Source organism: Haliaeetus leucocephalus, unplaced genomic scaffold (assembly GCF_000737465.1).
Source record: "Haliaeetus leucocephalus isolate CR32 unplaced genomic scaffold, Haliaeetus_leucocephalus-4.0 Scaffold751, whole genome shotgun sequence".
NCBI lineage: Eukaryota > Metazoa > Chordata > Aves > Accipitriformes > Accipitridae > Haliaeetus > Haliaeetus leucocephalus.
Window position 1 is genome coordinate 10,755,032 of NW_010973187.1, and position 13,204 is coordinate 10,768,235.

At 38.1% G+C, this 13,204-nt stretch overlaps 1 protein-coding gene across 1 annotated transcript in view; it reads right to left on the minus strand.

The window, feature by feature from the left end:
• The window catches only part of SEMA3E (sema domain, immunoglobulin domain (Ig), short basic domain, secreted, (semaphorin) 3E), a 145,878-nt gene that overhangs the window by 61,782 nt on the left and 70,892 nt on the right, over positions 1–13,204 (minus strand). The window contains exon 2 of the mRNA XM_010580945.1: positions 8,432–8,592. Coding sequence (XP_010579247.1) covers positions 8,432–8,592 — 161 coding nt within the window. The remainder of the gene's footprint in view (positions 1–8,431; positions 8,593–13,204) is intronic.

The following is a 13,204-nucleotide window of genomic DNA, read 5'->3' on the forward strand; positions in this document are numbered from 1 at the left end:
AAAATATTCCAGTTTTATTTTTAAATATCTATAAAAGTTTACAATAAGTTAAGAAATATTTTTGTTGAAACATAACTGTTTTGTTTAGGGTAACTCAGCAAACTTGACACTAGGCAACAGAATTTAAAGGAAAGTAATGGATGGAACATTTTATATAAATCCAGTAGAAACATTTCTGCTAAATTGTCAGTGACTTTCAACATAGAATACTAATTCTGAACTACTGATTTCCTGCTTTAAGTGACACTTAGGAAAGAAAATGGTTTACAGCGAAGTTAATGAGGGTCAGCAATTAACCTCCTGGGAGTAGGATCAGCTCTTCACAGTCAATTACTGGAAGTGAAGCCAAATTATACAAGCGAGACTTTTTTCAGCTACCCACTGTATAAAATTTGTGTTTCATTCCAGATGCATGGTTTGTTTGGATGAAAACAATGTTAAATGATGACTGAGCAGACTGGAATGATTACTTCATTTCTTAGAACTTTTAAAAGTGAAAAAAACCCCCACGTTCACTTCAGTGATATCAGGCTTGGCTGAAGCCAAATAAGTTTCAAAAAAATGGATGTCATCATTAAGACGTTTTTGTCAACACTCCAATCACAAATTATTTTTCTATCTGGAAAACATTTTAAAATTAAGTTCCTCTTCTGCTAGGCTTTTTTTCTTCCTTTTTTGTAATTGAATTAACTTAGGTTTCTTGGAATAATTCTAACCCAAGAAAATCTGGGGATAAATTACAAGAAAAGTAAATTGCAAGAAAAGTGGGAATAAATTACAAATCCTAGAGGCCTAGTGCTTAAAAGCAAGAGGTCAGCTATATGTTAGTCTTGTCAACATCAGCAGCCTGTCAGTGTTTTAAGTCTCAGTGCTTGAGTCAGACCACCTATTTTCAGACAGCATTTAAATCCTGCAAAGAACCTAAATTAATCGGAACATTTGTTTTCACCCAAATGGCCTTACAGTCATCTATGTGACCAGAAGTAACTCTCATCTAGTCTGTATTGCTGCTGTGTAGTCTGGGGAGGTACCTGAACTCTGCTGAACTCCCATGAGGGTACTCATCCTGCTGCCCTGGTCAGACCATTCCTGGTTCATTCAGTGCAAAACTCTGGGTCCACAGTCATTTACTTTGCTCACTGGTCAAGGATTGAATAGGCAACAGCCTGTCCTTATCCCCAAAGCCTAGAAGTTAGGATGTATGAACTCCAGGACCTCCTGAGCCTAAAAGTTTGAAGTCACAGCTTCTGCTTCCCAAACAAATGTTCTAACGAGCAGGCTGAAATGGGAGCTTTTGCCCATATCAGGTGTAGATGGCTAATAGGAACAGGAACAGAGAAATCACAAAGGGTATAAAACACTTGACTCTGTAACCTAATATCAAGTACACTGTGTGTAGGTGATTATTTTCGTATTTGGATACTTAGTCCCAGTGCTATTGAAAACATTTTATATGCACATTTTCCACTTAAGACATACTGAATTAAATGCATTCACAGAATTAAGATAAAAAAGCCAAAGAGGTAACCCAATGCCCCTGCTTTGTCTGGAATGCTGAAAAGCAGCTTCAGTGTAAGCAACAAGAATTTTGGTCCTTGGCATAGAATTTTAGAATGAATCATAGAGTCATAGAATGGTTTTGGTTGGAAGGGACCCTTAAAAATGACCTAGTACAACCCCGCTGCCACAGGCACAGAAATCTTTCACTAGACCAGGTTGCTCAAAGCCCCATCCACCTGACCTTGAACATTTCCAATGGTGGGGCAGCCACAACTTCTCTGGGCAACCTGTTCCGGTGTCTCACCACCCTCATCGTAAAAAATTTCTTCTTTATATCTAATCTAAATATACCCTCTTTCAGTTTAAAATAATTACGCCTTGTCATATCACTACAGGCCCTGATAAAAAGTCTCTCCATCTTTCTTATAAGCCCCCTTTAAGTACTAGAAGGCTGCCATAGGGTACCCCCAGAGCTTTCTCTTCTCCAGGCTGAATAACCCCAGCTCTCTCAGCCTGTCCTCACAGGAGAGGTGTTCTAGCCTCTGACCATTTTCGTGGCTCTCCTCTGCACCCACTCTAACACTCTAATTGCTTGGATGCAATACTCAATGTAGGGTGTCACAAGAGTGGAGTAGAAGGGGCAGCATCACCTCCCACGACCTGCTGGCCACACTTCCCGTGATGCAGCCCAGGATACAGTTGGCTTTCTGGGCTGCAAGTGGACACAGCTGGCTCATGTCTAATTTTTCATCCACCAGTATCCCCAAGTCCTTCTCTGCAGAGCTGCTCTCAATCCATTCATCCCCCAGTCTGTACTGATACTGGGGATTGCCCTGACCCATGTGCAGGACCTTGTATTTGGACTTGTTTAACTTCATAAGGTTCACATGGGCCTGCTCCTCCAGCCTGCCAAGGTCCCTCTGGCTGGCATCCCTTCCCTCATGTGTATCAGCTGCACCACTCAACTTGGTGTCATTCACAAACTTGCTGAGGATGCACTCAATCCCACTGCCTATGTTGTCGGTAGTATTTTTCCCCATATGGACCCTTGAGGGACACAATTCATTACTGGTTTCCACTTGGATATTGAGCCATTGACTTAACTCTTTGGACATGGCCATCCAGCCAATTCCTCATCTATCTAATAGTCCATCCATCAAATCCATATCTCTCCAACCTTGATGTAAGAATGTTTGGGAGGACTATAACAAAGGCCTTACAGAAGTCTATGCAGATGACATCCGTAGCTATTCCCTCATCCACTTATACAGTCACTCCATTGCAGAAGGTCACTAGTTTAGTCAGGCATGATCTGTCCTTGATGAAGCCATGTTGACCATCTCTCTAATCACCTCCCTGTGTTCCATATGTTTTGACATATCTTCCAGGAGGATCTGTTCCATGATCTAATGAGAAGCAGGAGATGTATGCACAAACCTCTTGCAGAGGAGATGGAGGGCTTTGCTTCCTGGACAAGCTGCTCTAATCAAAAGGCTAATGTGTAACAGGAGCTGCCCTCTGTCCCTGTATCTGCCACTGCTGCCAGGTATCTGCTTTCCAAAGTGGGTCCTGCACAAATCCTCCAAACGAAGCCCTGGTTTTGTGTTGGTTCAGCCATATGCGTATTCCCAATTGAGATACTTAAAGTGGCTTACCTTAGCAAAAGGTGCCTACCAGAAGGAGTAAGAAAGGCAGACCTTTTCTGTACCTTTTCTGCAGGTTATGCAGAGGTGTAGGATTCTATCTTCGATGGTCATAGCAGATTGCCTACCTCTAAGGCAAGTGCATGTTAGTTGCCTGAAGTAGATGGGTCTGAATTATTTAGTAACACGTATGAGTCTCCTGAAGAAGCTTTTCTATCCAGAAATTACTTTTTAAGACTCATAAATCTTACGAGGTTTATGAGTCTTAACATAAATGAAGATTAAGATTTTAATCTCTTCAGGATTATTTTAGACTGGAGAGTAAAAAACCTTCTGCATATCAGATTTTGCTATCATACCAAATTTTAAAATTTGATTTTGCATGCATCTTGGGTCTAAGCACAGTAGTCAAATATGTGTATAGTAAAAAAATGTTCCGCAAAACATAAAAAAAAAAAAATATTGTTTTTAATCTTGAAATCTTCATGAGGATTTCTTAGCTCAGTTCAAACAATTGAGAAGAGCTGCTCAGTCTTTTATGATCATTTGCAAAGAAATCTGTAGTCAGTGGCTCATACAATACTTTACCAAGGTGTACTTACTGTACTTAATTAAGTCTGTGTAATTATTGCTGTTGTACTTAAATAGCATAACATAGGACGTGTTTGCACTGTGTGGAAATCCAGATATTAATCAGCTGTAATGGTAGCCTTTAACCTGCCATATATTATTTTTCCTGATGTGTATGCTTTAGGGTTATGACAACTACCAGCTTTAACTTTGAATTGATTCTTTGCCAGGATTACAATCTTTTGGCAAGTTGTCAATAGCTATTGTTGGGAAATTTTCCTGTTCATCTAGACTGGAATAACATCACACTAACGTACATTTCACTGGGTGGCATGCTTGACATAATTATTGGTTTGGACATAATTTTTCAAAACTTTTCACCCCTGCAGGTTATTGTGAAGTAAATTTTTAAATTGCTTGTTTAGTGATGTTTTCTCATCTTGCACTATAATATGATCATCCTTGAGACCTGGATGATGTAATTTTATCACTGTGTTTAAAAGACAGGAAAAAGCTACCTTTAAATATACTCCTCATGGGAAAAAATGGAGTTGTAAGGCAGTACAGACAACAGCTACTGAGCAAATTCAGTTATGGGGAAAACTTTAATTGGAGCTGGAATGTTAATTAGTGTCTCCAAACAGCTTCCCTATTCAGTCACTAGCCTCAAAAAACAGGATGGCATACCTAATGAAAACTAATTTCAAGAAATTATATGAGCTTTATAGCACTTCAGGCCAAACCAGACTATTGTGTGAGCTAGTCTGAACTCTAGTATATGACAGAGCAATTAAGCAATTCAACTATCCCATCCCTGGTTTAAGTTAATAAACAGTGCTTAATTAACACATAACTTGTGTTTGGCTGAAACACAAATTCTACAAAAATATCTGGTTATGACTGGATATTGTATATATTTATTAACAAATACATAGCCACCTTGCCTCTTGGGAGGTAATTCCAATGGATAATCAAAGTCATTGCTAAATTGTGTGCTGCTTAATTCAGTTTGAATATATATATGTATGTTCCTACACAGTATTCAAAGGAGATACAAGCAAGCTCTGCTCTTGCAGACTTGTGTTCAGCCAGCTCTGGAGTGGAAATATAGCTAGCTTCACTAGAGGCGGGTTATATTATGAGGGCTCTATATTACAACAGAGACGTAAGTCCTGATCTGGGGCTATCTCATACTAGATCAGAAACACATTGAAATCTGCTTGCACAAGCTTATTTACAGATGGAGGAAGGCTTCTTTTCAGAGCAAGGTCTTCATGAGCCCTTTGAAGCAGAAGCTAGGAAGAAGGAGTATCTGTAAGGAGTTTGTGGACAAATAGGAAGTGCAGTTTATTTTCACTCCAACAAGAGACGCAAACTAGAAACAAAGGTCATCCTTCTCTATGAGCTGTTAGATCAGTGGTGATGAACTGCTGGCATTGGTTCAAATTTGCTGTCAACAAAGATCTGCTCTGGAACCAATTACAATGAAGTGAAATGCTTTTTAAAATAAATTTGGCACCAAATATCAAAGTAAGTTCTCTATCAGTGTGTTAGATCATTACAAGCCTTAAAGACTTTGGATCAAATCCCAAATATGTGTAAAGATTGATTCCAAAGGTGGTGTCAAAGGGAATGACAAGTTAGGGAAAGCAAAGGTCACATGGAGGGTACCTCTGAAGCTTTGGCGTTACACAAGATTTCAAGTACTTCTATGGCTTTAATTCTCTGTACATATTGATAACCATATTTGGTATTCTCCCTTATTCTTGCTAGTGTTAGAGCATTCTTCATATAGAAACCAAGGTGCATGAGTAACTTTGTTTCAAAAACTTATGGTAAGTCATGTTAAATACTTTAAGCAAGAAAATTTCTGTGTGTATTATATGAAAGGAGAGATACAAAGAGTTAAAAAAAAAAAGGCAAAGTAGGCAAAGGAAATGTAATTTGGCCAATGGCGAAGTGAGTCTCTGTCTTTGTCCAAGATGACATGGAAGGTCTATGCCACAGCTGAGAGCTCACCCTGAACTTCTGGATTCGCCAACCAATGCAAGAATGACAGTAGTAGTTTTCTTCCCTGAAAGATTTCTCCCATTTTGTATGTATCTTTTCTTTACTGGATATGAAAAGTGGCCAGGATAACAATGCTTAAAATAATGTTGGTAGATATATACATAAACAGCTAATAGCTTATGTGAAAAAGCCATAATCTACCCTTCAGAGAGCTACTTTGTATTTGAAAACTGAAGAGAATTGAACCTTAAGAAAAAATATAGTCTATTAAAAGCAGATTTATAGGATGCATACCTCATATGCATCACAAGTTGAGTTTTTTGGAAATGTTGGATTACTTTGGCAGTCAATAGGTCTCAATGCAAAAGCATTTTATATCCAGTCAGCATTTTGTTGTTTTTCTTTGGGGGACTTCTAATATGTTTGCTAGAATTGAATTACTGGGTCATTTTACAGCAGAAGGGGTACATCTCTAGTTGAAAATGGGTTTTAGTTTGGTTTTTAGAAAGCATATTCATATTCCAAATTGTGGAGAGAGGGAAGTCAATGAATTAAAACACATAAACTGTTTTCTCAAACACAGAAGATGAAAAAAATCTATGGAAATCTGCTCCAAACTACCAACTTTATGAAACATCTCTTTTGCAGCTAGTGACTCATCGTGGTTACCAGAGCAAGAATAAAACCCAGGAACTTGCCTCCAGTCCTATACTTTCACTAGATTATATCTGATGTTTGAGATTAATTAAGCTAAAGTCTTCAGTCTGAAAGAAAAGGTCAAAGGCTAACCAACACACAGTTAAAGACAGATTAATGAAGAACTTTGGTAATAATGAATCAACCGGTCTCTCAGTTCCAGGAACTTCCCCCAATGTATCTCAGTAATTAAGCTCTCATATAACAGAAATGCTGTAGGACAATCAAATTTTCCCTACCTATCACTGAATGAGATCTGCACTGAGTGAACACTGGGAAAGAAGGATCATGGCATTTGTATTCAAGGGAGCTAAGTCCCAGTGAGGTCATGTTTCTAAGCATGCTAGGTCAAGCTCCATTTATTCCACTTTCTCATCTTTTGCACATCATAAAAGCAGGCAAGAAGAACTTCCATTAATTTGTCATACTCTGCACACAGGTCTCAAGACAGAGAGTATGGTTTCAGGTTAAATGGCTGATCTTCCATCTAAAAACAACAACAAGGACAGCAACGAATTTCAAGAGTGTGTCCAGATGGGACAATGGTGGTTGGACAGAAGCATAAAGTGCTCTATGTTGTCATCTTTCCTCATAAAGATTTACTGCCAAAAGGGGAAGAAGAGAGGGGAAAAAAAGCTTATTTTACAGAAACAACTGCTCCCTAAATGTTTTCATATCCCTGAGCTCTAATATCTTGTCACAGGATATTAATAATTTTTATCAAATGGAAAAGGAGTTAACTCATATCTCACTGTGGAGGAACAAAGCTCAGTATGTAACATTGCTCTCTGAGGAGTTAAAAATTATTATGTTGTTTTTAATGTAGATAAATTCTCAAATGGCCTCCCTGAGTATATTCATTTCCCCATATCTAGGATTGCCTTTCCCAAATTGTTTATAAAAAGGATAAAGCATATTATATCCGTTCACAGTAGTGGAACATGGTAATTACACTTGGAGATAAGCAAGGTTGCTTATGGTAAAATTGACCAGAGTGTTGGCATGAGAATAGTATTCACTTAGAACAAGGGGACAGAAAGAAAAGAATTTGAAACATCAGTGGTCAGTGCAATATGGACATCGACAAAAATTGTATTTCTCCAGAGGGGCTTTATTTTATTACTCACTTTTTCATTCATTTATTAATTTGAAAATGAATGAAAATATATCAAAACACATTGAGAAAATTTTTTAAAGTAGATAAGAAAAACTGAAATATTTCAAGACATCATTTACCCACAGTCAAGATGGTTGAGGTAGGAGCAATGCTCCTACCAGCTCCCTTTGCCACTGTATGCTTCCAATCCCAGCTGCCAAGGGTAGAAGTGAGGAAGGAAACCAAGGCTCACATCAGCTCAAACTCTGACCTCTCCACTTCAATTGCCAGCTTGCTGATCAGTTGTGGTTTCTGTGTTGTACCGAGCTCTCTGGTAGGATTATAACTTAAGCCACCTTTCTTTCACAGACCACTGAGTAGACTTCAAATGCCACTTTCAGTTACTACTTAATAGCACCTCTGGCTCAAACCAATGCAAAATCCCATTTCTAAAGAAAACTAAAAATTAGCTGCATGGTTTATGCTGCTATTGAAAACCTCTTATAGTTTACGTGCTAATCGTATTTTAATGTCTTTTTTTTTTCCATTTTCTCTTCTGCTGTGGAAAAGTCCCCCACAAATACCAGGGAGAAATTATTCCTTGATAATATAGCAGAGATACAGAAATCAGGTATGCACAAAGTGTGAGATGCTCTAAACATCAATAAACATTCTGAAAAACAATGAGAAAGATACATGACCCCCAGATCTCTTCACCTAGAGTAAGCCTTATGGGTTATTACTGGGGAAAAAATGGTAATTAGTGTATTTTTCTTAAATATAAACATGACCTTAAAGTTCATGCACAAAACATCTACAAAAACTCCATTAGCTCATTTCCAGTCATGCAAACTCTGATATTCTGTGCTACACATTATGACACGAAGTGACTAATACATATAGCTTTTTACTCAACCTCTCGGTAGTTGTCGCTGACTCGATCCAAACTGAGGGAGTACAGGAGGTCTCTTCCTCCCACGAACAGTCGCTCTTGATACTCATCCAGCAGCATTATATGAAGACCAAGATATCCAAATGGGCTATGAAAGACTGACGTCCTGTTTAAATCCCAGAGCTCTGAAATACAATCAGAGTGTGTGTGATAAATACCAAACAGCTTAGCTTTCATGGCTTCATTTTCATATCCTCCTAGGGAACTAGACAAGAAGTTGTGGGACATTAAAATGCTAATCGTATAATCTTTGAGTAAGAAAGAGACACAAAACACCTGGGAACAATTTTCAAAATGAGCCAGCTCTCCAGGAGGTTTGTGTATGAATCTTTACATCATAATCTTTGTGCTCAAAATATCGTGAGATGGGGAAGGGGGAAAATCAGTTCTCTCCTTAACAGTTTCTGAAAAGAAAAAAACCCACTGCTTAGGACATTAACTGCAAATGGGAAAAAATGAATGAATTTATGGAAATTGAAAAAAATTACTGGAAATTGTCTCCTTGTCTTTCCTTCAGGCATGTCAAACTGCAGGTTTTCACTGTACGCACAACGTTGTTCTGGTTTTGGTTTCTGGGGGGTTGGGGTTGCTTGTTTTAAGCCAAGCACAGTCTTCACTCAGTTCACAAAAAATATTGCCTCTAAATTCAGTGAGAACAATATGAAATCTGTGAAATGCATATTCATAATTTTCCAAGCAATTACAGATTTTGTCAAGAAATGCACTGATCAGATAAGGGGAGCTGGGGTTTAGCTGCACATGATCCAGGCTAAAGTCACTTCCACAGAGAAAGGGAAATTCATCCTGGGTAATGTTGCAGAAACTTGGAATCAGGTCTCAGGAAGGAAGAAAGAGGCAAGCACAGGGGTCTTTCTGCACTCTCGAGCAGATGGTGAAGAGCACAGCCCAGCTTGCAGCAGCCAGAGAGGCTGAAAATCATTTTGCTGTCAGGAAGCATCACAAGAAGTCATTACAAAGAGTACCTTAAGACTGTCTCCAAAATAGCAGAGCTGGGACTGGGGGAAAGGCACTATGTTCCTATGGCTAGATTGTGATGAATTGTTTTATTTTGAAGAAACAAAAATCACTCTTGGTAAAAGCAACTAAATTCCTTTCAGCTAATCCTCAGAGCTATCCCTAAGCATAACTTTTCCAATTGTTTGGATGTGGCCCAGCAGCTGACGTTGGGAGAAGTGGAATTGTCCCAGAGCTAGTGAAGACAACGAATGGGCCCTCACCCAGTTTGGGGTAGAGGCTCCAGCTTGTGTGCCACACCAGCGTTTATGTTCATTTGTCCATGCAGCACCTTGTCAGCCACATAGAGGACACGGTTGATCTTCTGCAAGAGGACTGACTGGTCCTACATGTCAGAGAAAATCCTCGCACAGGTCTATCACTATGGCATCCACTTGGGATGCCATACATGCCATCCACATACGCTGTGATTTTTGAGAATGCAGCCTCATAAGGTACCCAAATATTAAACCACCAAAATGCATAATCATTGTTAAAAATTTGTCCTTTTTTTCCTGAGAAAAGGATGTTCCAAACCAATGAGAGTTGAATTCTACATTTGAATTCAAATTTACTTTACCCACAAAAAGATTTAGCATGACCAATTTTCCTCATGAGATACCTTACTTATATCCTAAAGTATAGGAAAACGAACAAATCTTTTGAGTCAAGGCAAGAAATTTAGCATTCAATGAGGATATTAATTTAATCCAACAAATTGCCACAATTTCTTTTTCTTTTAAATTATTATTTATATTACATGCATGATGATAAGGGAATTCAATAATAGGATAAATGTGTTTTGTTCCATTTGTTGACTAGGTTTGATTCAAGTCAACAAAAGCTGAAATCTACTAGTTTCTGAAAGCTGTTTCCCTAGATGATAAAATTTCTATCAAAGGAGTCATACTAGAAATTCAGCCTCACAACTCTTTTCTTTCCTGAGCTATCTTCAGATAGATTTAAAAGAATCTATTGACTAAATAGCTGTGGAGAATAATGTTAAAATCTAGGCTTTCCATAACATTTTTTAACAGTAGAGGTCAAAACACTTTGTACCTGGGTGTGATAGGCCTCATTTAACAAATGGGAAAACTAAGTCACAGAGAGGAGCATCACGATGAGCAGAACAAGTCTTTTTTGTCTAAGCTTTGAGTACCGGCCAGTGAACAAGATACATTCTTTGACAGTGACACACTCAGCACAGAACCACAAAGCAATGTGGAAATGGCACTTTCAAAGCAAGCTTCTCTTGACAAGCAAATCCATCAGATTGCTGTTTCAGAACATTGCTTGTTTGTGATAAGACTAGAAATGGAAGGAAATATTCTTTTAGTTCTAAATAAAGCCACTTTTTATTTGCAAGAATATAAAACATCCAATATATTTTATTTTTGAGTCAGTCTTGGAGTTAAAAGAATTGCATTTTAAATTCTAGATATATATGAGCCACAAAAGGATACTGTGGTAGCTTCCCCAGACTTATTTCCATGTTGTCCTGAAGGCAAGTTTTTCATAAATGAGACAGTATTTCTTTACACAGATCAGAGATATCACTCACATGTTCTCAATGAGATCGCAAGGCACGATCAAGAGTCCTCTACCTGATCATGTACACTGGTAACTACTCATATAAGACTCAGTCTTGCCAAATACACCTGCAACTCTGTCTGAAATGAAAGCTGAGAATATTAAACACCTTTCAAGATCAAATCTGTAAAAAGAGATATTTCTAGGACTACCTCCAGCAAAGCTATACAGGCATGGTTTTGCCATGGGTGTAGACACAAGCACAGAAGTAAACCTGACATCTGGAAGGGCTGGAAAACACCAAGCAGTGGGACCTGGGGAGCGATTTTATTACTGAAACACAAATGTAATAGTATTATGTAGTTCCTTTGAAAGGTACTAGCAATTCTGGACATTGTAGGATATCTGAGATATTAGGACAGTGTAGACAAACAGGATACAACACCTTCTGAATGTCAGGAGAGTGGGTGGGATATCCAGGAGTCTAAAATGGCACTAGATGTCTGTCATTTCTAGGCAAGTGAATCTCACCATGATCTGGCTTGATGCACAGGTTGCACAGCCTTCCACTCATTTAGTGAATCGTTAGTTCATGGATTGTTGCGCTTTGCAGTGTTGAGATACCCGTAGTCGTTGAAATCATGGCACAATTGGGAGTGAAGGTTTGCAAGGGTCATCTTGTGACTATAGACTCCTCAAGGTGTCAAGAGTTGTGCTCCTGCTCATGCCTACACCCTTAATTTGAAAAATTAAGCTTCTAGATCACACCTAAACTTGAGCATAACCCAAAAAGAGGTTGTTCTTCTACCTAATACTAGGATTTAATAGCTACATTTCTGCTGAGCACATCTAGCACTTACAAGATCATGTGCAACTGAGATTTTCCTTGAGAACCTGGCCAGAGAAAATATAGTGCTGCCTAACGTTTTTAAAATATTCTGGTGGCTAAATCAGTCACCTGAGAAATAGCAGACATGATTTCAATTTCCTTTTCTAAATGGATTGAAACCCAGATCGTTCTCTCTTCATAAAGAGATCTAATCACAAGCTATTACCTACTGGATTGGTAGGGAAGGATGGATGCTTTCTCCATTTCCTGTTGAAGCCATGCAACAAAATATTCAAGCTTCAGGAAGAGTGAACAAGCAGTAGCATGACTCTAATTTAGTAGTTAAATTGCTTTTCTGGGAAAGACATTCTGGCTCTAGTGCTCAAAATAGTCTATGCATTTTATATTAAACAGTTAGTGGATAGTGTGTATAAACTGTTCTAGCACATGGACTAGAAACCCTCAGCTCCTTTCTCACATGGGAATGGCTAAAGATTTCAGCTGAGTAAAATCCATTTTTTTATTGAGTTTCTATAGAGTTTTGTGACAAAAAGCCTTTCCTCTATAAAGATCTTGTGTAAAGAAATAGAAAGCAAGAGTAAAAGAGGATTAATTGTTCAGGGAGAATATGCTGTTAGCGCTCAACACACAGGACAAAAGAGAAAAGATCATTCCTACTCCTATCTTTTGGTAAAAACCAAGCTTCACATTGCTTCAGTGTACTGATCCCCAAATTTGAGAAAATGTTATTCAGCTTTTGTACTACAAAGTTTTGCTATTTTAATCTAAAACAGCATAACTAAAACCACACCATTACAGTACAAACAATATTTTACTCAACAAAGGAAGGACTGCTTCAATATTTACATATTCCTATATGGCACTTCACTTACCTGTGAAAGCCTTAAAGCAAGTCTGGGCTGCTAGATTACATTTCATAAGAGAACAAATCTTATTTCCTGCTGTTTTAAATGCTGAGAACAAACCTGAAGTTTTGTTATCTGTCTGCCAGAGCTTGCTGGCAAATATTCAGACTGATCTTGCTTATAGCACATCTACTTTGGTGAACATATTCATATTATATCCTCTTTGACAAGATGGATTCTGTTAGCCATTTGTCAAGCAATGTTATTTATATTCATAATAGCCAATTTCTTGAATGTTTTAATGACCAGAATGTAATTCCTTCTAACTTCTAAGATTGTGTTAAAACAGCCATTTCTTCTATTACAAAAAAAAAATGAAGTCACCCTTTTATTATGTTATGTTGATATTTTTTAAATATAAATGCTTGATAACTAAAATATGCTTGGGACATGAAGAGCAAAAACCTCACTGCTGCTCCACAGCAGCCAGAGTATAGT